The sequence below is a fragment of the Pangasianodon hypophthalmus genome, chromosome 26, assembly GCF_027358585.1.
Source record: "Pangasianodon hypophthalmus isolate fPanHyp1 chromosome 26, fPanHyp1.pri, whole genome shotgun sequence".
Classification (NCBI taxonomy): Eukaryota; Metazoa; Chordata; class Actinopteri; order Siluriformes; family Pangasiidae; genus Pangasianodon; species Pangasianodon hypophthalmus.
This window is the reverse complement of record NC_069735.1, coordinates 14,866,693-14,889,973: the sequence shown is the minus strand read 5'-3', so window position 1 is coordinate 14,889,973 and position 23,281 is coordinate 14,866,693. Positions and strand designations below refer to the sequence as shown.

The 23,281-nt window shown below is 37.8% G+C and overlaps 3 protein-coding genes across 4 annotated transcripts; 1 reads left to right on the top strand and 2 right to left on the bottom strand.

The window, feature by feature from the left end:
* Positions 1-1,139: 1,139 nt before the first annotated feature.
* Positions 1,140-6,405, top strand: zgc:66455 (uncharacterized protein LOC393502 homolog). Of its 2 annotated transcripts, none has more exons than XM_034300025.2 (6): positions 1,140-1,314; positions 1,405-1,435; positions 2,162-2,557; positions 3,489-4,238; positions 5,040-5,120; positions 5,622-6,405. In XM_034300025.2, the coding sequence occupies exons 1-6, from the start codon at positions 1,237-1,239 to the stop codon at positions 5,963-5,965; spliced, it is 1,680 nt and encodes a 559-aa protein (XP_034155916.2). In that variant the 5' UTR covers positions 1,140-1,236; the 3' UTR covers positions 5,966-6,405. The 2 variants fall into 2 exon arrangements, with proteins under 2 accessions (XP_034155916.2, XP_026787919.3); XM_026932118.3 differs by having other exon boundaries at positions 1,141-1,314; positions 5,061-5,120.
* A 1,013-nt stretch (positions 6,406-7,418) lies between these two features.
* LOC113537648 (uncharacterized) lies at positions 7,419-13,037 on the bottom strand. The gene is made up of 5 exons (XM_026932251.3): positions 12,851-13,037; positions 10,827-11,294; positions 10,628-10,688; positions 10,419-10,478; positions 7,419-9,343 (listed from the first exon to the last, which is right to left on the bottom strand). Exons 1-5 carry the CDS (start codon positions 13,005-13,007, stop codon positions 9,271-9,273), a joined length of 819 nt encoding a protein of 272 aa, XP_026788052.3. The 5' UTR covers positions 13,008-13,037; the 3' UTR covers positions 7,419-9,270.
* Positions 13,038-19,312: 6,275 nt separating this feature from the next.
* Positions 19,313-22,170, bottom strand: LOC113537710 (small integral membrane protein 28). Its single transcript, XM_026932337.3, has 2 exons — positions 21,987-22,170; positions 19,313-20,309 (listed from the first exon to the last, which is right to left on the bottom strand). Exons 1-2 carry the CDS (start codon positions 22,095-22,097, stop codon positions 19,887-19,889), a joined length of 534 nt encoding a protein of 177 aa, XP_026788138.1. The 5' UTR covers positions 22,098-22,170; the 3' UTR covers positions 19,313-19,886.
* Between the last annotated feature and the right edge of the window lie 1,111 nt (positions 22,171-23,281).

The following is a 23,281-nucleotide window of genomic DNA, read 5'->3' as shown; positions in this document are numbered from 1 at the left end:
TAATTTAACTCCTTCCTAATCATCCCACTATAAACATTACAGACCAGTAAAATAATGTACACTGTGGATGTGTTGAACACATGGAAATGAGTTTTAATCAAATAAACTGTTTTGTAATAAATCCAATTTTTCTTCAGTCCTTTCAATACATATTACCCAAATACAATCATTTCTACACTCGTCTAGTGTAAAACTTCTGAAAGGTTCTTTCTAAGGTTCTCTGTAGAAGTGAGTTTCCCTTTCAGAAAATACTAGAGGCTAGAACTTTCCAGAGAAAGTTGGAAAAGTGTTTTTTTTTTTTTTTTTTTTTTAAGGAATAAAAACGCATGGTGTGTGCTGTTACAGGAAAATAATAAACGACCGGGTGGTGTGACTCCTTTCTGAAAACATACTGTTACAAAGCACTGACACTGGAGACTCCTTCCAGAAATGTTAACTAAAGGAAAGGAACGATTCATTTGAAAAGGAAATCGAAATATTGTGATATGATTATTTTTGTCATGTCCTTATCCTTACTTGTGTTCCATGTTATCAGTAATGATGTCTTTCAGGCGTATTGATAGTTTCATGGGATACTCCAAGAAATCCAAGACTTTGTCATGTGCGTGTCTTTTTTGTTTATTTTCCTGAGCACTTTTTATCTTCTGTTGGCTCAGGGGGAAAAAGATCTTAGATAATTCTCATAAATCTCATAAATCTGCTCATCAGCTAGCAAAATATATGATCCTTCTTCCTCCTTCCGTAAATTTTAGATAAACGTTTCAGAAAACTTAGGCTATAAATGTAACTTTTGTTCCATTTCTAAGTCCATGTGTTAGTTGTTAGAGTAGAAATGATAACCTATGAAGAGTGATGCATTAATATAGTAAACCTGTGATGTAAATTACATTCAGAGCTGCAGGTATAGAAAATTAATAAACACCTTCTGACCAATCAGATGGTATAAAACAAATTGAAAGGATATAGGGTTAGGTTAAAACCCTACACAAAAACAATGAAGGAGAAAAGAGCTGGTAGAAACGTGGTTACAAAAGCCTGGTCAGATCATCCCCCTCATGCGCTCTCACAGCGCCCCCTGCTGGTAGCAGAGCAGGATGCTGTTGCGCATGCGCAGTACACTAATTACCAATATAGGGCAGGTGATTTCAACTGAGTGGCCTTTCTGTGAAACTAAACTACCATCCACATGCACACTGTGTCTGTTTTGCTTATTATAACAGTTAATATCAGTTGAAAATGCTTGGAGGCTGTTTGTTGTGCACAGTTTGCACCCTGTTAATGATCCACATTGAGGCTGTGGTGAAATGCCATATGGTAAATTCTACAGTGGACTTTATTGTAGTGGGATTAATACATGGATTACTTTATTCCACTGCTCACTTTCTGTCTGTTTTTATTTATTAGATAAATGAACATGATGCCCCCATGGCTGCAGGTAAAAATGTCTTTCTTTGGTTTAAACTTTGCACTATTCTGGCTTTCTGTTTTTACTATATGCATTGTGTTTGAACCATATTTTGTTAATATAAAGTGTCAAAAGGTAAGCTATAAGAGATAGATTGTGTTTTTGGCTTTATTTTGAAACTGAAACTTGAAGAAAAAAAAAACCAGAACAACAACAACAGGCAAAATTCAAAATCCTACCCTCTACCCCGTTTATGATTTATTACCACTGACACAATGAATGTTTATTAGTGTTCTCTAGTGCTAGAAGTCTTTTTCTGAAACCGAACATTTTGACCAGTTTAAGAGAATAGGCATTTAAAATGGCCAAGAAGGCCTATAGTTTAGTGCATATGTTTATCTCCCTTTGAATTTTGAAAGGAAAAAATACCACTATTGTGATATTTATATGCTAATAAATAAAGAATATTACAACTGACAGGATCCAAAAGCTGTATATATATATATATAAAATAGTAGTTTAGTTTCACAGAAAGGCCACTCTTACATATGATTGAACAACAGTCTTGTTATAAATTGAATTAGTTTTTATTTTGTACTATTCAAGGGTATACAAACATTTGCACTTGACTGTGTATACAGATACCCACCAATTTAATCTGTGAAAAAAGCTTTGGTTGAGTATATAAAAGTGATACTAGTGTATCTCTTATATGTTCCTCTTCCCCTCTATGTTCCCCTGGCGTCCTTGTGAAAGGATCTCACCAGCGAAATGCCTTCTATGCTTTGCGAAGCTGCCACCAGATCCTTTACGGCGACAGCGGCGAATTCTTCTCACCTGACTACCTGTGCTCGAACCCCGCGGTCTGGTGCAACTGGACCATCCAGGTGCAGCCTGGGAAACGTGTGCAGGTCTATCTAGAGGACCTAACACCAGAGCACGTGTGCCACCTGAAGACCGATCAGATCCACCTGGATGAGTCTCCGGTGTCAGCTGGAGAGAGCCGCATCCTGGAGCACTGCTGGAGGAGTAGCATGTACACATCCATCTCAAACACGGTGCATGTGGTGCAGCTCATCCGCCCAAACCCGAACCCACCACATCGGGGGTTTTACGGGGCGTACCAGGCTTTTGGCCTGCCACAAACTCCAGGTGAGGATGTGGCCTTGGGTTAATGTTGGGTTTATGGACAGTGTTGTGATCTGTGAGGTGCATTTTTTTTTTTTTTTTTTTTTTTTTTTCCCTGGATTGCTCTTAAGTCATCAAATCCTCACACATCCCAAAAATTTGCCCAGAATAAAACACCACATGATTATACTTATGAATCAGATCTTGACCAGTGATCCCAACTCTGGGATCTTGCAAAATTTCTAGTAAACAAACATGACAGGAGTGTGATTAGCTTTCAGAGTAAATCTTTAAAGGTGCAGTACGTGCACTTTTCTAGGTGAGTGATACTAAACATCCAAAAGGGGACCATCTCCGAGATAAGGAATGATCCAGTTTAGACTATAAGAGAAAACAGAAGGCATCAGTTCAGATCAGCATACATTAGTTATTGGTTTTTTATGCATGAGGCTGGCCATGAGAGGACTGTGAGTAGATCTGAGGGGTTAAGATTGAATAATCTGAGAAGATAATCAGCCTAAACCTAAAAATGTTTGAAAGTCATGAGAAGGAAGTTACCCTGAGAATTGTCTGAATTAATACTGTGGCTCAGACATGAGGAGATTTCATTTTTGATTTTTATAGGCAACAATTTGCTGCTGTCCAAATATGTTATAATTATCAATCTTGAAAAATTGTGCATTTTCTTTTGGCTGTTGTAATTATCATTATAATTGTTCATTATCATGAAGACTATTTTACTTACATAAACACTGACATTTTGAGAAGTGTTTGATTTGTGGATCTTTTGCCAGCACTGGTGGGATGATCATGTTTGTTCACTTCAGACTGGGAGTAGCTTAGCAATGTCTTTTTGTTAAGGCTAATTGTAGACTGAAGGAACTCCTGACAGTTTAATCTAATCCGAATCTAATCTCCACGACACTTACTTAGACCTCTTTGTTCCTTCTTTGAGATCTAAATGAGGACGTATCGGAGGAAGAACAAGTCAAAGTGGAAGAAACGGAAGCCAAAGATGCAGTGACAAAGATCCCTAGACGGAAAAGCTTCTCAAATGGACTAGAGGAAAATGTTGACGATGCTCATGTTGAGCATATAGGAGTCGGCCACAGCATCAGCCCTCAGCTGAATGAGATTCGTACACCCACTACAGGATCTTTCAGAGAGATCCGGAAGATCAGAGGCGGAGCCAAGAACCAAGAAGTACCCTTTCATGGTGCTTTACCTCAGGATGACGTTGATGAGTTGGTTTCAGTGCCGACAGGAATACCAAACTGGATAACAGTCGAGAAGTACACTCCGATGTTGTTTGATAATGGGCCACATGGCCCACACACTTTGGCTCCCACTTACACCACACACTCCTTCTCCTCATCCACTGGTACCACACTGACACGGTATACCAAAAAGAGAGCACCAAAAAGAAAACCGGTTCTCGCACAGTCATCTACCACGACAGCTACTGTGAGCAAAAATGAGGTTACACACTTCAGCCAAATGGCCTCTCAAACGCCTGATGATCCAACTGACGCCAAGATCACAGAGCCATCAACTCCACTGGTTGAAGATGTTGGTGCAGTTTCCATGGAGATGCTAAAGACTAACGGTGCCACAGCTTTGCAGGCTGCTTCTGAAGAGCATGTTGGGGGTCTTGTGGAGAACAGGCCAAATTCAAAAAAGATGAAGCAATCTCACGGAATTAAAGGTACTGTATGCATGTTTTAATAACTTGGTAAACCCGGTGGTTATTTTTAAAAGAACAGGGAAACAATTGTTACATTTAGTGTCTTGCCCCAAATGAGCATTTTCTTCTTTTTATAATTTTGGAAGTTGTTTTATTTTTGAGAACTGTGTGCTTCTAAAGTAAGCTAAAGCACCACAATGCTTCTTTCTATGAATCTAAGGTAATTAATACAAATCATGAGAATTATAATAAGACCAATAGGGATGAATAGAAGTGAAGAAAGAAAAACAGTTTCCTTATGTTTGACTTTAAGTTCAATCTGAATGACTGGCTCCTAAATCATCCTTGAGGTGATTTTTAATACTAGTCATTGTAAAAGACGTAATTTTCGTGCCTTGTTGTATTTTGGAAGTTCTCATTTCATTGAAATTTAAAATGTAAAAAAATATATATAAAGCAAATAATTGGAAGTAAAAAAATCAAATCAATTTCTACAAATATAGGCTGTCAAACAAAGGGAAAGTGTAAGTGCGGAGAGTGTATTTACGATGTACAGAACCAAGATATATTGCAATGGAAAGGGGGATTATGGAGCAGATAATGGACCAGATGATAAAGTATTGCAGATAAACCAGAAACTTGTTTCCCATGCAAATGCAAAGACTGAGACAAAGATGGCTGAATGCTTTAGAATAGTTTCTTGTGTGTGTGTGTGTGTGTGTGTGTGTGGTTTTTAAATATGCTTTTGCTGGATGTTTTGCTAAGACCTAGCAACCCTGCTCATTCAAAAATTCACAGCCATTCATCTTCAACCTTCTTCAGACTTTCTGTTTTCCTACACAGAGAAATCTCTTCCAGTCCAAAACTTCAGACTTGTGACTGAACCTCCACATTTCCCAGGGGGTGAGTGTAACATCAGGGCACCTTTTGTGATCTTATTTATTTTAGAGCATGTGCAGATTCAGTGATTTCATTTTCGGGTGAAATAATCATCGCGAGATGCCTGGATGCGCACTCGGAAATAAAGCTATACCTTTCCTTAGCTTTTAGAGTAAAGCTTTAAAGGTACGTCAGCGGTCCTTAAGGTACAATTATGTACAGTACTGTGCAAAAGTACACAGTAATTATGTACAGTACTGTGTTTATCTTATGACTTCTGTATTACTGAGTCAGTACAAAACCATTTTATATTTCCAAACATTACATATTACGCAACACACCATCTTTTCATTACAGCATTTCTATGCATGTGTCTAAGACTTTTGCCCAGTACTGTCCCTTAAATTATTTTTAAATCTATACCATATTCATATTTCTGTTTGATTTGTTCCGACATTCTCAGTTATAATTAAAAATATGTTTATATGTTATATAAAATAAGTCTCTTTCTTTCTCTGTGTCTAGACTGCAGCAGGACTTCAGTCCCCACACTCCTTTATGCCGTGTGTTTCCTGCTCTGCTTCCTTATTGTGCTGCTGATGGTGGCGTTGGGCGTGATGTATCGTCGTTACCGCCATGGGACATTCCTACCTCGCTGCCGGCACAGCAGCAGCTTCACGGGCAACGACATCAACAACAATCCTAACTCAGGAACAAGTGATGATGGAGGTACCTCCAGATCCCCACCTCCTCCACCACCCCTCCGCCTGGCTGGTGCAGCCCACGACCTTCCCCTGCTCCGATTCAGCCCTCTGGCGCCCCCTGATGGATTTGAGGGCAGACCGCAGAAGGAGAACGACGCACTTTGAACTTGACTGAAATTGCATTGAACTGCACTCCAATCATTTGGCAGCTGCACTTTTGAAGCATCACAATGTTGTTGTTTTTTTTTTAAAATGTGTTTCCTTTGTTCAGTTTTTTAGTTCTGCTCCTCCACTGTGTATTATACAAATCTAATATTATATGGAGTGTGTTTTGTTATAGACTTTTCATTTCTATTTGACACAGCATTAGGTTAATCATTAGTTTGCAAGTATTTGCCTAATTTTATTCATTATGTTTGTTCATAATTTTTATGTATTTGAATTGCTTGCAAAAAGTATTGGACCTGCTTCTGTTGTCCTGTGTGTGCTTGTGCAGTCAGTGCCAACTTCCTTAAAGTACTAAGATCAGGTGTAGTTTCTAATGTTTCAGAGCCACCTGATGCTGTCCAGGTAAACTGCAGTTGGAATAAAAAATATGATCATGCCTTTGGTTTCCCCTCTGCCAGTCTCACTCGTGTTACAGCTGCATATAACATGTAAGTTCCTGCTTTTAAGATAAGCAGCTCTGTTTTAGCTGGGGATGGAGCTACTTTCCGGGCCAGAAATGTGTCAACATAAGCATGAAATGAAGAAGATGGTGACATCCACTGTGTGGCAACATTGCAAATCAGTTTTTCTAAGATATCTATATTATCTTTAAATATCTTATTTCCACAGGTCAAGAAATAGTTTTGAACTTTACGGGCAACACCTTTTTAAAAAGGCTAGAAGTGTTATTTCGCTCACTTCCACAGCACAGAGCAATTTAGTGATCAGATCATGGCTTCATCCCCATCACAAAGAGCCTTGCTCACTAGATTTATCTCTGTGTGTTACATGGAGAGAGAAAAAACAGACCAGTTTTGGTGTGCTAAGGGTTTAAATCTGACTTCCACAACAAAGTGCCCAAGTCTGCCTGGTAAGACCAATATGATCTATATCCTATAGACCAGAACTGACAGCTAGAGACTTTTTTCTCGGCTGGTGCCTGAAACTACGCCAAATGCCAAGAAAGGTCAATTTTGCCACAAATACACTTGTTACTGGCTTTTTATATAATATAATTTGCATACTTTAATGCAACCTTACTATGCAATCATAATGTATGAGTTCTCGTCCTAAAAGTTGCACTTAAATGTATCTTGCAGTCATTAGTACAAGTCTGCACTTTCAAACAACTTTCATACTTTAGCAAGCTGCTGACTCCTACCCTGTTACACTGCCAAGAAAAAGACAGGTAGGTAATTACTTAATTTTCTAGTAGTAACTGAACCATATAGGCGTAATTTTCTTTTTGTTCTGCCAGGGACCACTTTTGCTGTTTAAAAAAGTAACCAAACAAAAACCAAAAACAAAAAAAACCTCTGCACACATTTATGTTCTTCAGAAATTAGGCTCATTATTCACATGCGTACATTAATATTCTTACTATTTATTGGTGCTTTTTATTCCTGAACTTTCCACCAACATGCACACATTAGGTCAAAGTTGACACTATTTATGGCTACTTGTTTTTCCAGTTATTACAGTTTGGATTAAACCCATTTAATTCAAGAGACCAGTTAAACAGACTAATAACTACAACAACAAGAAGAAAGGGTTGTGATTTCCAGCACTTTAAACAGATTTAAACACACACACACACACAAAGTTTACACTGGTATAAAATGTCAGGAAGATGGCACCAAAACAGATCCATGCTCATGAAGAGTAGTAATGGCTTCCCATGAAACCAAGGAGGCGGCATAAACCCACAAAAACCGTAAACCAATCAAATGAGAGCAAGATACATGTTCTAGCCAATCAAAATGTAATCTACGCTTTAGGCGCCAAATAATGTGCCAGAATAAGAGAAAGTGGATCCTGAGGTAACTGATGCTGTGTATGATGACTATTTCTGTCTCTTATACATCAGGTAATTTTAATACTTCAACCTGGATTATGGTAATCTCTGTTTACTGCCGAGCGACGGAAGCTTTCTGAGGAAAGCCATTAAGTTAGCTAGCTGACTGATTAGCTATCCACATCTTTTCATTTTTCTGTATAAGCAGGCCTGTTAAAGTTTTGTATTAAAGCCAAGACGTGTCTGTTATGTTAAGATAAAGCTAAAAAATAATCAGTAACTGGCTGTAAAGTTAACAAATTAACATGACCTTGCTAAACGTTTCACTAAGTTAACCAGCTAGCTAGCTAACATAGCTAGCTCATTTGTTTTAATTTTATATATGTACTCAAGTAATTTAATCTTACCTATTTTCTCTTACTTTAGTCATTTTTATGGATGTAACTTTGTTATGCAAAGTGCTGGAGACAAGAACAATGATCGCAGAGGAAAAAGAAAACTCAATTAGAGAAATTAAACCAATTCACACCAGAAAGTGTTTCTGACGCATTTTTACTCATCTGCATCAAGCAGGTCATGTACTGGGGTTCTTTTATTTAACTAGTGTTTAAAATCCACAGTGCTGTTTTTCTATTCTTTAACACTAGAAAACATCGTTTATTTCTTTATTACTCCAAATTCACAATGTTGTTCTCCATTAACATGATTGAAAATAATGGAGCACTTTAAGGTTTCCAAGCACTGAAAGTGTCCCTGCTCTCGGAAACCTGGTGTTTAAACGGTCAGCTCATTTCGAAAGGCTGGTTACGATTATATAGATTAGTGTTTGGGTCAGATTTGTTAGAATAAATGGCATGTATGACAATCATCCGAATGGTGTTCTCCGAACTATCCAGTGAGCTCAATTTTGAACAATGTTATTAAAGTTATTAAAGTTCTGCTGTGAGAATGAAATACAAGACAAGAGGACCGTTTACTTGGATATCTACTCAGCAACGTTTATTATCTTGTTTAGCCAAAGCGAAAGACATCCTTTTCCCAGTGAAATGTATATATATGAAATCTAATAATCAGATATTAATCTCTGGTATCATAGCTGGAATATGAAACTTTCTTTATTCCTTGAGAAAGCATGCATTAAAACAATAATAGCTGTTTGAAATTAAAAATAGTATTTCCGTTCTGAATATACCTCACTACCATCAGTGTTCTGGCATCAGCTCTTACAGTTAAAGGGTTGACTTGATATTGCAACTGAACAATTATCCAACACATAATTCAACCAAATCAGACAAGCCACGTTCTAGTATTCACTACAGGTCATATACAATCATTCAACAGTCTTACTACAGTCTTACAACTCGCAACAGGATTTAGCCTCGTTCAGAGAAGATGAGAGAAGCCCAGAATAGCCCCATCGCTGGCAAAGAAGAAATCTGAGTGTGTCTGAGTGTGTAGCGTGTTGCGACTATTCGCCATTACACTCAGCAAGGTACTGAGTGTAGTCCATGTTGGGACAAGTGCTCATTAACATGTCGTTCCTGCAAGAGGGAAAATAAAGATCAGAACAGACAGAATAATGACTGGTGAGTGTCTCAAACACAAGATCATCACGAGCTATCAGTATGACAGTATACTGTAACAAGAAACCGGAAATCACTCTGCTTTTGGAGTTTTGCTATATAACGAAATCAGTTAAAATAAGGTTTTTAAAATCCCTGCTTTTTAAAACTCTGATAGTCAGATAAAAGCGATGTTTTATACCCCAGGGCCGTTGAATTCTCAAATCTGACTGGTCAGAAGCTGATGATTAATTTTCCAAAATTTCCCAGCAGCTCTGACAAGATAAATCACGTTTATATTGATATGATATCGTTTCAGCAGTAACAGATCCTTCACTGGGACCTCCATGAGGAATCTTCACATAAACGGATTTAAAAATGTGCTATTGTTTGGCATGGTGTAGTTTTCTTTAAGAAGATTTTTGTTCATTTGTGGAAGGAGTCTCCAGTGCCAGTGCTGTGGAACAGTTAGAAATAGAGCAGTTGCAATTGTTTATTTGTTGCCGGTTGCCAGTTTATCACAATATCAATATTATATCATCAAGTTGCGCAGTTTCTCCTTCCTGTTATAGACACACCAAATTAACTGCTAAACAGCAGCAGCATCAGATACCACAGTTGTAGGGAAAAAACACAGTTACGCATTTACGCAAAAATATGAAGTGTAAATCTAGATGCTCAAACCTTCACTACATATCTCCCAGAGACTGTCTCTATTATTATGCTATTAAACTTTTCAATTACGGATCACAACAACAAATCAGTTTATTTTTGAGGTCTCAGAATTTCGCATGTTTATGATGAAGTTTTTCAGGAAAGGCCAAGTGGAAAGACCATCAGATGTGGCATGATTTATAGCTAACCATGCCGTAACTGGGCAGGTGGAATGACACCATGGCAAATTAGCTAGCTTTGCTAGCTAGGCTTGTCAGTGTTTTCAGAGTTCACTTTGGATCCAAGTCCAAATTTTACTATGGAATACACTCGAGTATATCCTTAAAAATACCTGTGGTGCTTGGTACGTGATTATTATTTTTTTATTTTCTCTACTTACATTGTCCTGATGAGCCTGTTAGCCTCTTCCTGACCCTCAGGATTTGTCTTCCTGTTGGGCCTTAGCAGAGAAAAAAACCTTATTATTCACTATACATTAAATATATAAAAGTAAACTGACAAACAACATAAAGATGTGATGCTAATAGTGTAGGTAAATAGCTATGCTTTAATTTGAATAACTAGTGTTTTTGACCACTGATTACTCACTTGCTCTTAATGATGGTCAAGACACAGTTGATGTCATCAGTGATGTCATCATCAATCAGCTCTTTAAAAAGTGATTAAATAGACATTTAGTCACCGATTGCTGGAAATGTGTTGGTTTCAGTTGCGGAAATGTCAAGCTATAACAAAAAAGAGCATTGGGCTTATTTATGAAGCAGCATGTTTTCTGATGAGTACTCACTATCGCAGCTCAGGTTGCAGATGTTGAAGGAGGGTTTTTTGGGAGAGGCGCAGGCAACACGATCAGCCAACTGGAACACTCCGTATAGCTTCCACAGTCCGCTGACACCTCTTTTATCACGGGGATCGATGTATGTGGAGTTGAAACTGGGAGGAGGTGGTGGAGCCATGGCATAATCAGTATGCGAATAGTTGGATTGGGGGTGAATTGGTAGATTGGTCTTGTTGATCATGGGCTCACGAGTTACATCTTGAAGCTTTGGAACTAGGGTTGTGGATTGGGCTTTAGGCTTCTGCGTGGTTTTTGGGAGGGGTTTAGTGCTGGATTTAGGAGGGGGTTTAGTGGTTTTAGGGGGTTTGTTAATTTTGGGGGCACCTCTGGTCTTGCGCTTTCCAATGACATCCTGTGGAGAAACTTCGTTGACGATGCTGGTGTCAAAATGCGAAGTTATATCCGCATGGCACGCGACTGTACAAAGGAAGGAAAAGGGGAAAATATTAAGGTCTATGGGGTGTTTTTCAAAATCGCAATCTAAGTATATCTCCCATCTCACAGTAGAAAACTGTGTTCCACACTGTTCAAGAACTTTGTGAGGAAGCCTTTTGGGTCTTTATTACATTGGAAAAAAGCCAGTAACGACATTCTGGGGCAAAGAAATGGGCCAAGCAAAAACAAAAAGGTGCTTGAAATTTTACGTTTTTCATTTAGAAATGAATAAAAGGTTAACAAACGAATAGAGATTGAGCATAAGGTATTAAGGAATTTAATGCATTAATGCATTAATTCCTTTAATGGAATCTAGGAAGCTGCTTTAGGTGTGTTAATGTGAAGCAGCTCCTAAGTTTAAATGATCTGCAACACTTTTCTGGCAAAAGTATTTAATTTTTTTTTGCCACAGATTGCCACAGGAATTTGTTTTAAACTTCCTTTTACAATAAGCCTACGGTTAATTTTGTTCTTGCACTACCATTTTAAAATGTTATGGATGAAATGAAATTATTCGCTTTATTTTTGTTAGGGGTAGAAAATAGTTGATTAATTGTACTTTGTTAGTGTATTTGAGTACTATTGTGGAAAATTTGTACTTTGCTCAAGTATTAGTGAATACTTGTCTTAGTGCTCAAGCAAATTTACAAGAGCAGTAGCATAAATTTTCCTCGCTAATTTTTCACTTTATCCCTCAAAGTACTTCTAGGTTTGTCAACAGAACAAACAAAAACTGTAAAAACCTGTCATTGTTCATTTTTGATCAGCTTATAATAATACTTTTAAATACTTGAATATGTTCAAATATGGATCCTAGGAATGGGTGATGTGATGAAATATCACAATATATCACAATGTATCACAATATATCACAATAATTGAAGGCATTACTGCAATATATGATACGTATCACCATATATAAGCTTGCTCACAAACTTTCAGCAGTACAACAGTGTTGCATTTAAATTTGGTGATTTATATAATGTCAAGGGGAAAAAATTATATTTAAACACTTATATATCATTTACATATCACAAACTGGATCATAAATTTAGATTTCAGACATCGATTTTTAGCTCTGTACTTCTACTTTCAGCTGGATGCTTGACAGATACCCATACTTTTACTTAAGAACAATTTCTCTGTACTTTTTTCACCTCTTGGCCAGGCTAGAATAAATTTTTATTGCATTAGTTTTTCTATATATTATTTACAGCCAAGTGCAATAGTTTGCATTCTCTTAGGTCAGAATAAAGAAGACAAATCAATGAGAAGTAACTCAACAAGATACTTAATGTGGTAGGGTTTTTTTTAAAAAAATAGAATCTACAGTAAGGAGAACATTTCCTTTTCCTCCTTTCAAACATACAGAGCAAATGCTTGTACTGGTATCTCTTAATTGTATAATAAGCATTTTTTACTTAATTGTATCGTAAGCATTTCAGTAGTAGTTATAAGAGTAGAAGTTGTCATGCTTAATTATCATTATATCAGGGCAAATACAGGTCAAAGATAGATTTTTTTAGTCTTGAACTCACTCTTTGCCACCTGGGTTTCACGGTCTGGCACATCTGGAGGTACAGTGAACATTAGTTGATCCACCAGCTGGCACTTGGGCACCACCAAGCCATCACTTACAATGGGAGTCAGCAACAGCAGAACCGCCAACATCTCCATCTCGACACGAATCCCCATGCTGCAGTCTGTGTGTGTGTGTGTGTGTGTGTCTATTTATTCTGAGTCTGTGTCCTGAGTCACTGGGCTTAACAAAGGCTCGCAGGTCATGTGAAATGCAAAAAAGATGTAAAATGATCTCGTGCTACTTTGCACAAGCAGACTTGCCCTCCAAAAAAAAAAAAAAAAAGAAAGTATAAGAAAAACAAATTCCAGTGATTTTGAATGTCACTCTCTATGACTTAGTTCTGCAAACAAAGGATTCTTCTCGGAATCTTTTTTAACTCATGAATCAAACATAGAAAGGACTAAAAGAAACAAAGAGTCTTTTGGAATTAAAACACATCGTTCTACATTAATGAACTTATTATATTAGCTACAATTTTTGCCTAGTCACGTTGGAGCACATAGTTTTTTACTTGCTCAATGGGCTACTAATGTATTTATGACTTATTCACTATATATACTATGTGGAAAATCACAGCCATGTCTGCTTGTTGAACATCCCATTCCAGATTTATTCCCCCTTCGCTGTTATAATAAGCTCCACTCTTCTCTTCTGCGAAGTCTTTCCACTAGATGTTGGAGCGTGGCTGTGGGGATTTCTGGTCATTCAGCTACAAGAGCATTAGTGAGGTCAGGCGCTGATGTTAGGCGAGGAGGTCTGGGGTTCAGTCGGTGTTCCAGTTCATCCCAAAGGTGTTCAGTGGGGTTGAGGTCAGGGCTCTGTGCAGGACACTCGAGTTCTTCCACTCCAACCTTCACACACCATGTCTTCATGGAGCTCAGACTGTATGAGTGTATGTGTCTATGTATACACTCACTGCCCACTTTATTAGGAACACCTGTACACCTGAACATTCATGCAGTTATCTAATCATGTGGCAGCAGCACAATGCAAAAATCATGCAGATACAGAACCAAGAGCTTCTGTTCATATCAACCATCAGAATGAAGAAAAAGTGTGATCTCTGTGACTTCTGAGAGCTTTTCCCAGCCTGCCACACAAGAATTTTGCAACTGTGTCGACTTCTTATCTTATTACTCCTATTTTCAAGACTTACAGTAATTATATTACTTGTAAAAGTATAACTGAGGAAGGAAAATTCCTGTAATCTTGGGATGAGATTTAAATCAAAGCTGAAATGTTTTCTTGTTTTTTGGGATCATGTTCAAATTGAAATCACTTTTAATTTGTAGATATAAAGGTTTTTGTCTGCATCATCATCATCATCATATAGAACACATATTGGGGCCAGATAAACAGAAAACACACACAAAGAGAGAGTCTGTGGTGCAAAGTGAATGCAAATGTGTGAAAATGTGCAAATGTTCAGAGCAGAGCGTCGCTGCGTTCTGTAAACAAGGCCTGGGCACGGCACTGGAGCATGCTCTGAGGGAAATGGGGAAATGCAAAAAAAAAAGACATGCAAAGAAAGCGCATTTTAAATGTTGTGTCATCGGTCAGTGTAGATTTTTAAAAAAATCCTGTGTGTCATTAAAATAAAATGTTCGAAAGGTTATTAAGAATATTGATTATGAATATTGACTATTGATTTAAAAATATTTTAGAGATCAGAGTTTATAAATTGCACGATTATTTTACACTTATCCCTATCCAGCTCTTACTGCAAAGCTTTTCAGGTTGACTTTACAGTATATGCTAATGGTATGTTAATCTTTCTGTCCATAGCAACAAAATACATTTATAAACTCATATTTATGACACATTCAGTAACTGGAGACCTTATTATTGAAAAAACTTTATTTTATTTTAAACAACTGAGTAAAAGAGTGTGAAAAGAGTGTGAGCTACAAAAAGAATAATGTAAGAATAATACCAAGCAAATCTGTTTAATATGATTTTAAAAATGGTCAGTGACTCTGTAGCCCAAAGGTAGTAGAAGGGAAATGAAAACTTTGGACACACCTGAAGCATGTGTTTTGCAAATTGAAAGATGTGTTGATGCCTGGACTGATGACTGGGTACTTGGAGACCAGGGCAACCCCTTGAACTCTTCATGTTTCTCAAACCATTCCTGAACAGTGTGTGCAGTGTGGGAGGACACATTATCCTGCTGAGTGAAGTCACTGCCATCGGGGAGTAGTAGGTTTAGTAGGTTTAGTAGGTTTAGTAGGTGGCAAGTGTGAAATTGACATCCATGTGAATGCTGAGATCCAGGGTTTCCCAGCAGAACATTGCGCAGAGCATCACACTCCCTCCACCGGCTTGTCTTCTTTCCACGCATCGGTGAGTCTTGGGCTGGTTCATGGTTCGTCCTTCCTCAGACCACTGTCGGTACATGGGTATTCACCACTGCAGGTCAGGAGCCTTGCTGAGATGCTCTGACCCAGTTGTCTGGCCACAACTATTTGGCCCCTCTCGAATTTGCTCAGGTTTTAATGCCTGCCCATTTCTCCTGCATCCAATATGTCAACTACAAGAACCAACTGTATATGGCCAAATGTTTGTGGTCACCTGACCATCATACCCATATGTAGTTCTTACCCAAACTGTTGCCACAAAGTTAGAGGCACATAAGTGTCTTCGAATGCTATGGCATTACAATTTCCCTTCACTGGGAAATGCCCCTGTGCACAAAGTGAGCTCCATGAAGACATGGTGTGTGAAGGTTGGAGTGGAAGAACTCGAGTGTCCTGCACAGAGCCCTGACCTCAACCCCACTGAACACCTTTGGGATGAACTGGAACACCGACTGCACCCCAGACCTCCTCACCAACATCAGCGCCTGATCTCACTAATGCTCTTGTATTACATATAGGGATATATATATATATATATATACTTTTTTTTTTGAAGATCCCTGATCTAAAATATCATTTACAATATTACTAATATATTACTAATTTGTTTAATATTTTTATTGCAAAACGTGGACATGGTTAAAAAAAAACTGAATAGGTGTTTCAAAGCTTTGGATTGATATGGTCCAATAGATCATAGATGCTTTCTGTATATATTTTTTTAATTTTATATAAGTGGAGCATCAGAGACCAAAAGCTTGTATGATTGTACAAGTCTGCTGGATGCGTGACGGAGGACAACACTGCACAAACTAAAGCCGCATGACGTGGACTGTGTACTATAGGCCCTCAGTGTATGAGGCTCAACAGGGCACATAACAATACCAGTTTCATGCTCCACACAACAAGAGACTTTCAGAAACTGCCTTTGATGTCTACTGTGTGAAACGCTTGGGCTCGTGTCTTGAATGGCTGGTTCCATTATGAACACTGTTTGCTTGGTGTTGATGTGTGTTAAGGGTTTTACCTTTCAGGTTTTTTTGGTTGTCCACCTGTCTAAAGAACACTGGAACAATAAGTTGAGTATCTACTGCATCAAAAAATACTAGAGCCTGAAATAAAATGTGACAATAATAATAATAATAATAATAATAATAATAATAACAATAATAATAATAATGCTCTTTTCAAGACCCAAAGTGCTACACACTCTCAGAAAAAAGTCCTATTCTATACCTTGTTGCCAGGGTTGTATCCTTACCTGTACCTTTAGTTTGTATCTTTTATCTAGAAAGGTATATCTAGCTTACCTTTAAAGCTTTACTCTATAAACTAATTATGTTCCATTTATGTATCTTAAATAACTTTAAACGTACTCTGTATCCAGGTGAAAGATGTATATTAAAGGTACAAAAGCTGTACCCTTGAGGGTGTCACTCCAGCAACAAGGAAAGGTACTACAGTGTTTAAGTGAATTAAAAAGCAAAGAATATCAAAGCGTCGGAAATAATGCCGATTACGAAACAAGCAAGTATAAGACAAGCAACAAGTGAAAAAACATTTAAGATGACATTGAACTCAATCAAAAATCTTACTAATCTTACTACTAATAATAATCATTTATTTTTTTATAGTACACACCATCTTCAATTATTTCATAATGGAATCAACAAGAGGGTGAACAACAGCATGGGTAACTAAGTAAGTGTGAGTAAGTAATAAAAAGAAATAAAAGAAATAAAAAATTTATATAGATTTTAAAATAGAGGGTTTTTTTCCAATTAAAAAGCCATGATGGTGCAAACTTTTGTGGAATATGAAAAGAACATAAAGAATAAAAAGTACTAAGGAAAATGGGGTAAAAATAAAAGATCTAAATATAAATCCCACAACCAGCTCTGCTTTGACTACACTTTAATTCCTTTAAATTCTAACTTACTGTTTTTTTTTTTTCCTAAAGCATATTATTCAGAATATCTGGTAAAACTTCGAGGACATGTCTTCTACGGGGGAGTTCAGGAGGTTAAACCTGATTATTCAACCTGCTTTTTATTTTAACTTTGGGTAAACATTGCATTTGTAATCTCTAAAATGTATGTAACACAATTGTGTCTTGAACCATGAAGCAGAATTGAAGATAAAGCCTAAATATCACTTTCAGGGAGTGGCGCTCATTGTTTCAAGCACAATGTTACCTTTCAGCCATGGAGATAATGTAATATCTGGCTATTTATTGTTGATGTTTGAAGTTAGTGCACATAATGAGGTGATGGATCATTCACAGCACAATAGTAACATCCACCATGGAAATAATATCAGCTCAGTGCTGGTCATATTGTTGCTAGAGAGGGAGGTAGAGAGGGACTGAGACGTTGTGTAGAGCAGTGGTTCTCAAAGTGGGGTCTGTGAATCATAGCCAAGGGATCTGTGGATTTTTTTTTTTTTTTTTTGTCAGACTTTGGTATTTACAGCATGAATCCATGGACCCAACCTGCCTTTCGTCAGCGGCTCTGGTAGGTGGAGGTGTATTGGTGTGGGGAATGTTTTCTCGGCACACATTGGGCTCTTCAGTACCAGTCGAGGCGTTGTTTGAATACCACAGCCTATCTGAGGATCTTATGATGCCTCTTACCAGCATGATTATGTACCACGTCACAAAGCACAAACTGTTTCCATAAACATGACAATGAGTTCTGTGTACAACAGCGGCCTCCTCAGTCACCAGATCCTAATCTAAAAAAAAGCAGCTTTGGAATTTGGTAGAACAGGAGAATGTGCAGCAATTACGTGATGAAATGGACCAGAATCTCAGAGGAACATTTCCAACACCTTGTGGATCCATGCCATGAAGAAGTGAGGCTCTATTAATATGGTGATCTCAATAAAGAAGCCAGCGAGTGTATATTTAATAACCACCTGGACGATACCTTCGACCATCAGTGAGCACATACAGTATGTTTCTGTTTTAAAAAAAAAGTATTTTATTGTAATGGTAATTTCCTCAGTCTCTGCCGCTAAACTCATGGTTTTCCCAAATTGACTGTCTTCTCCCTGTTGAGAAATTAATACACTAGCCCAACAACCAGTCAGATGTTTTATTCATTATTTAACGTGCATTTTTATCATTCTGCGTCTAAAATCCACAAGCAAATTCCAACCTATTGCAAGGGAACAATTCAGTATCTGTTTCAAACGGGTCTCAGGAAAATAATTTCCTAATCTATTTCTTTAGAAGTATGAAATAGAGAGGCAACTGTATTGTGTTGTGACATTTTGACTTGATTTGAAGACATTTCCTAAAATGTTCATCATTAAATGGACTCAACACTGACACTTTTGTTCGCTCGAGGCTGCTTTATCCATCGCTATAAGACTCAAACAGCCTGGACCAATCTCACCGCTGGGTTTGTCTGGACACACCCCCTCATTCTCTCTGTCCTGGCCCCCAGGTGGTGGAAAGATCTTCCCCTGGCTGTCTGAGGCACTGACTGTCTTCAAATAAAGAATAAATACCTACCTTTTAACCAAATCACCAAGCCAAAAGCCCTTCTTCTGTGTGTTCTTATGATTTAATAACATTGTAGTTGTTCTGGAAGGGTGACTTCTACATGCTGTAAATGTGAATTATCATATAAGCTAGGAAATAGATAAAAGACTAAACGTGCAAGAATCGATAGAATAGAGAAGGTAAAAAGTTTTTTTTGAGTGTTTGAAACTTTATGAAATACATGAAAGCATTTTTAAAACCTTTATATTTTTGACATATTAATTATTTTTGTAAGTGCAGCAAGAGTCCAATGAGACTTCACAGTATGCAACCTTTCACTAATACGCCTCTTTAAAAACATTTGAACTATTTCTGCTATACTTTCTGAAGTTTTGAAGTTTTTAAGCTCTGATTAGGTGATATTAAATGATCTTTTTTATATACTGCCTAATGTTCACAGAATACAATACAAGCTTTAATTTACTTGGATATGAAAATGGGAGGCAATTTAGAAGCTTAGGATTAATAAAACAACATTTATTATAAATACTTCTAAGATAAATGGACATTCAGGCTGGAGTGGATAGCTCACTAGGACAGTTACACTTGTTTTAAGATGATTGATGAAATCATTTAAATTTGGCCTGATGTTTTTAAAACTGTATTTTCTGATTATACAAAAAAACCAAAAAAACATCCATTCTGTAGTTCACATGATCATATTTGATAATTACACATAATGCACAAGCACGGAGGTTTTACACTGGTGTTAATGTACATTGAATGTGAATATTATCAATACATATTTTAGAAGATAGCCTTAGATTTCAACTAAAATGTTTTTATTTTATTTTATTTTTTGGATGGCTACCAATGCATTTATTTCAATCAATTCAACATGCAACTCTATATCTTATTCTTTAGCCACTATTTGTTTGTCTAGGCATCAGTGACTGCCTTCTCCTTTAGTAGGGCAAAAGAGAAACATTTATATGATGGTGACAATACAGATGTGATCTAGTATGACTTTTTTTCACTCCTCAGAACTCTAGATTAAAAGTCTCAATCACTGTACCGTCACGTCTTGTTCAGGCTACTGGCTTGTTTTTACTGTTCCACTGTTTAAAAGACATATTTGAGACTCTTGGTTACACGTAATGCCCGCTGGATTTGAGTTCTGGACACAGTTTGGCCTCAAGATCTTCCATCTTTATGGATTCCACATCTTTGCCGCTGGTGAGGCTTGCAGCGCGGGTTATCTTGGTCAGGGTTTCCTCATAGGGCGGTGGAAGGTAGACCATCAGGAAAACGCCATCGGACGTGTCAGAGCTGGTGCTGTTCAGACGCTCGGCATTGGCCGTGAGCGAAGCAAGAATCTCAGCACTGCTGTCTGCGTCCTGAAGGTCCAGTGCAATGATGTTGGCCAAACTGAGCTTGTTGCGTGAGCATCTCTGGTAGATCAGGAAGGCTGTCAGGCAGAAGATGAAGAGCAGCACCAATGGGAGGATAACGTACAAGACGATCTCAGTCTTCGCATCCTGGTCAGTTAATAGCTCATTCCAGTGGTAACCCTGCAGACAAGGATATAAAGCATTGGTATTAATTTCAGAACATGAATCTCAAGGAAAGATTCTACCATCTTTAATAAAAGGATTCCTCAGTGAAATGACGGAAGGAATCTAGGCATCAAGTGCTTCAATTTATAGTATAAGATTAACTCTAACATTTGGCAAAATGATTTTTTTAAAAATTTTTTTAAAGGTATCTTCTCTTATAAGAGGTTACCATTTCATTTTGGTCAATTTTGTTGTTTAATGAATTTTATACCTCCAATAAACCTGATAAAAGCCTCCTCGTGGAAGTTTTATGTACATTGAATATCTAATATTTTCAAACATGCAAATGTGAATCCTAAAATAAAATACTTCATTCAATATTTCCTCTTCAGCCTCCAGGATCAATCAAGGCATATCTCAGTCTGCATTGATGTTAATCAGATAATGCGGCATTTCAGCTAGATTAGACGCTAATCCTTTGAAATCCCTCTGGTTAGTGGTCTCATCAGATGACCTTTCGTCAGGCCTGTTTTTCCCAAATGACAGTATGAAAAATAGGGAAAGGAGTTGATAAATCATGTGTATATACACCAGTACAAACATGTTCAGGACATTGTTCAAGAAGAACATAAATAATGACTTATAAATGAGGTAGGAAATGAATCAAGCACAGATCTGAGCAGTTGAGAGTTAAGGATCTCAATTAATGGTTTCTTTTAAAAAGACCACAAATGCAACTGAGCCAGTTTATACAAAAGTTGGTCATAGGTAAATCTATGACAACAAACTTCCTTAAACAGTTGTAACTTTTAAAATGAGATCTCTTGTGCAAATTCTTGTGAATGATTTTTTTATGCTGGCAGCAAGCGTTCGTACTAGAAAAAGCATAATGTTATAGTGCCATGGTTCTCAGTGTGGGTCTGTGCAGCGTAACCTACAGTAGAGTGGAAACCACAACACATCATTAGTTAAGTTATTATGCCTATAAATAATGTCAAATTATTGATTGAGTTACACAGATTGTGTAACTAACACTTGTATTGGAGTGTTATAACAAACCCTTATTGTGTTAAGTAGTATTCAGAGTGAGTTCAGCACCGTGGACAGTGCCTCGTCTCCCACCACTCCATCCCTCCAATAAATATCTTCGGATCTTCTCACGAATGCAATTCCTGAAAAATGGGTTCACCTGTTCTACAGAACCTCACTTAAAAACCAACTAACTGCCATATTACGCAAAAGCAGCAGTCTTCTCAAAGCCTTACTTTATTAAAAAAGGAACGAGAGCAATCCAACACTCTAAGTGATAATATAACCTGATGCGTCACAAACATGTAGGTATCATCAATGTAACTAATACTTATTTGTGTCTGGAATAACAAATGAAACAAGGGCATGTTGATGCAGTAAAAATAAAATATAGTGATAAAATGAAAAGTACAGCTCCCACACTTTGGTTTTTGTATGTAATTATGTGCTTTTCTGATTACTTCATTTCCTGTATTATGTGTGGACTTGTTGTTGCTTATTATTGTAATATAGACAAAAGAAAGAATGGAACGAAAATAGGGATGGAATAATGATGAATGTAAAATGACAATTATATAATTATTTCTAGATTCTGTAGGGAAATTGTAGCTTTAGATTTACCCGTGCTGTTGTTTTTAAAAAGTGGTTCTCAGTGTGGTTTACCTGCAGCTGTTTTTCCTCAGGAGGTGGTGATGAAGATCCTGCCATCCAGTCGTAAGATCCTCTCCCAGCAGGACCAAATTTCATCCAGCTGCTCTCTGGAAACTTTCGCATTCTTTCACTGAGTAAAACAAGACCAAGTAAAGAAAAAGACCTCCACAGCGAACGGCTTAAAGAAAAGAGCCGCAGAGTCCCTGATGACCAAGCAGGGATTTAGGAGAGAAGGCTATTGGGTTGTGCCTCAAATCTGAGAGAAAAAAAGAGGGAGAGAGTGAAGCAGCACTCTCTCACATGCTAACACGTGCAGATCAACAGTTTCCAGGCCATCAATCAGCCAAAGCTGTTGCGTGAAATAAATATATATAGACGAACTCATCTGTCAGGGATTTGCAGCTGGCCTAGCTGGCCTACTTTTAGTCAAGCGTGAAAAGAGGAGGGGGGAAGAAGGGAGCGATGGCTCTGCTGTCTATCAATCAACAGCGACCGTGAGCACCGATGATGAACAAGAGCACGTGGAATCGACTGTCTGAAGGATAATCAAAATGCTAAGCACCCTCTCAGGTGTGTGTGTGTGTGTGTGTGTGTGTCTAGGAATCACATGGCCTTAACAAGCAGATGTTGGAGGAGCTTTTACCAGATTAGTGGACTTAGGAACAGGGTAAATATTTATTGTGGAAAACATGAAGAGTCATCAAGCTAAGTACCACATCTGTCCTTCAGTTATACCAGGGGTCTGCAGTCTTATCCACAAAGGGCCTGTGTGGCTGCAGGTTTTCATTCCCACCAGGCAGAAGCCACAGCTGATTCCACCTGTTTAATCAGTTCACCTTGGTCTTCTATCAGCTATCAAGTGCGCCTCCTGTGTGGCTGGTATGAAAGCCTGCAGCCACAAAACTAAACTTCAGCCCAGATAATCGCTAAACCCCACTCACTGCTCTAGATGCATTTCGCTCAACAATATTCACCAAAAATGGCACTGTTCCTGTTTTGAACATATTAATTAGCTCAGTGTATGTTTCCTTGTAGCCTTACAAAAGCACAGACGTACTTCCTAGGGCCAGGAGCAACAGATAGCTTCCTTTTAAGTATGTACAGTAAATATGCTTCATTAGCTTAATTTGTATTTGTACTTATGTGTATTTATTGTTGCTTGTCCTTTGTAAGCTGTGTGATAATCTTGTTGTCGAACCATGCTGCAAATCAAATGTACCATGTTGACAATGAAAAAATGTTTGTGCACATGGACTATTAGGCTTTTATAACATGAGCTAGTTGATTTTAAATGAAGTGCGTTAGCT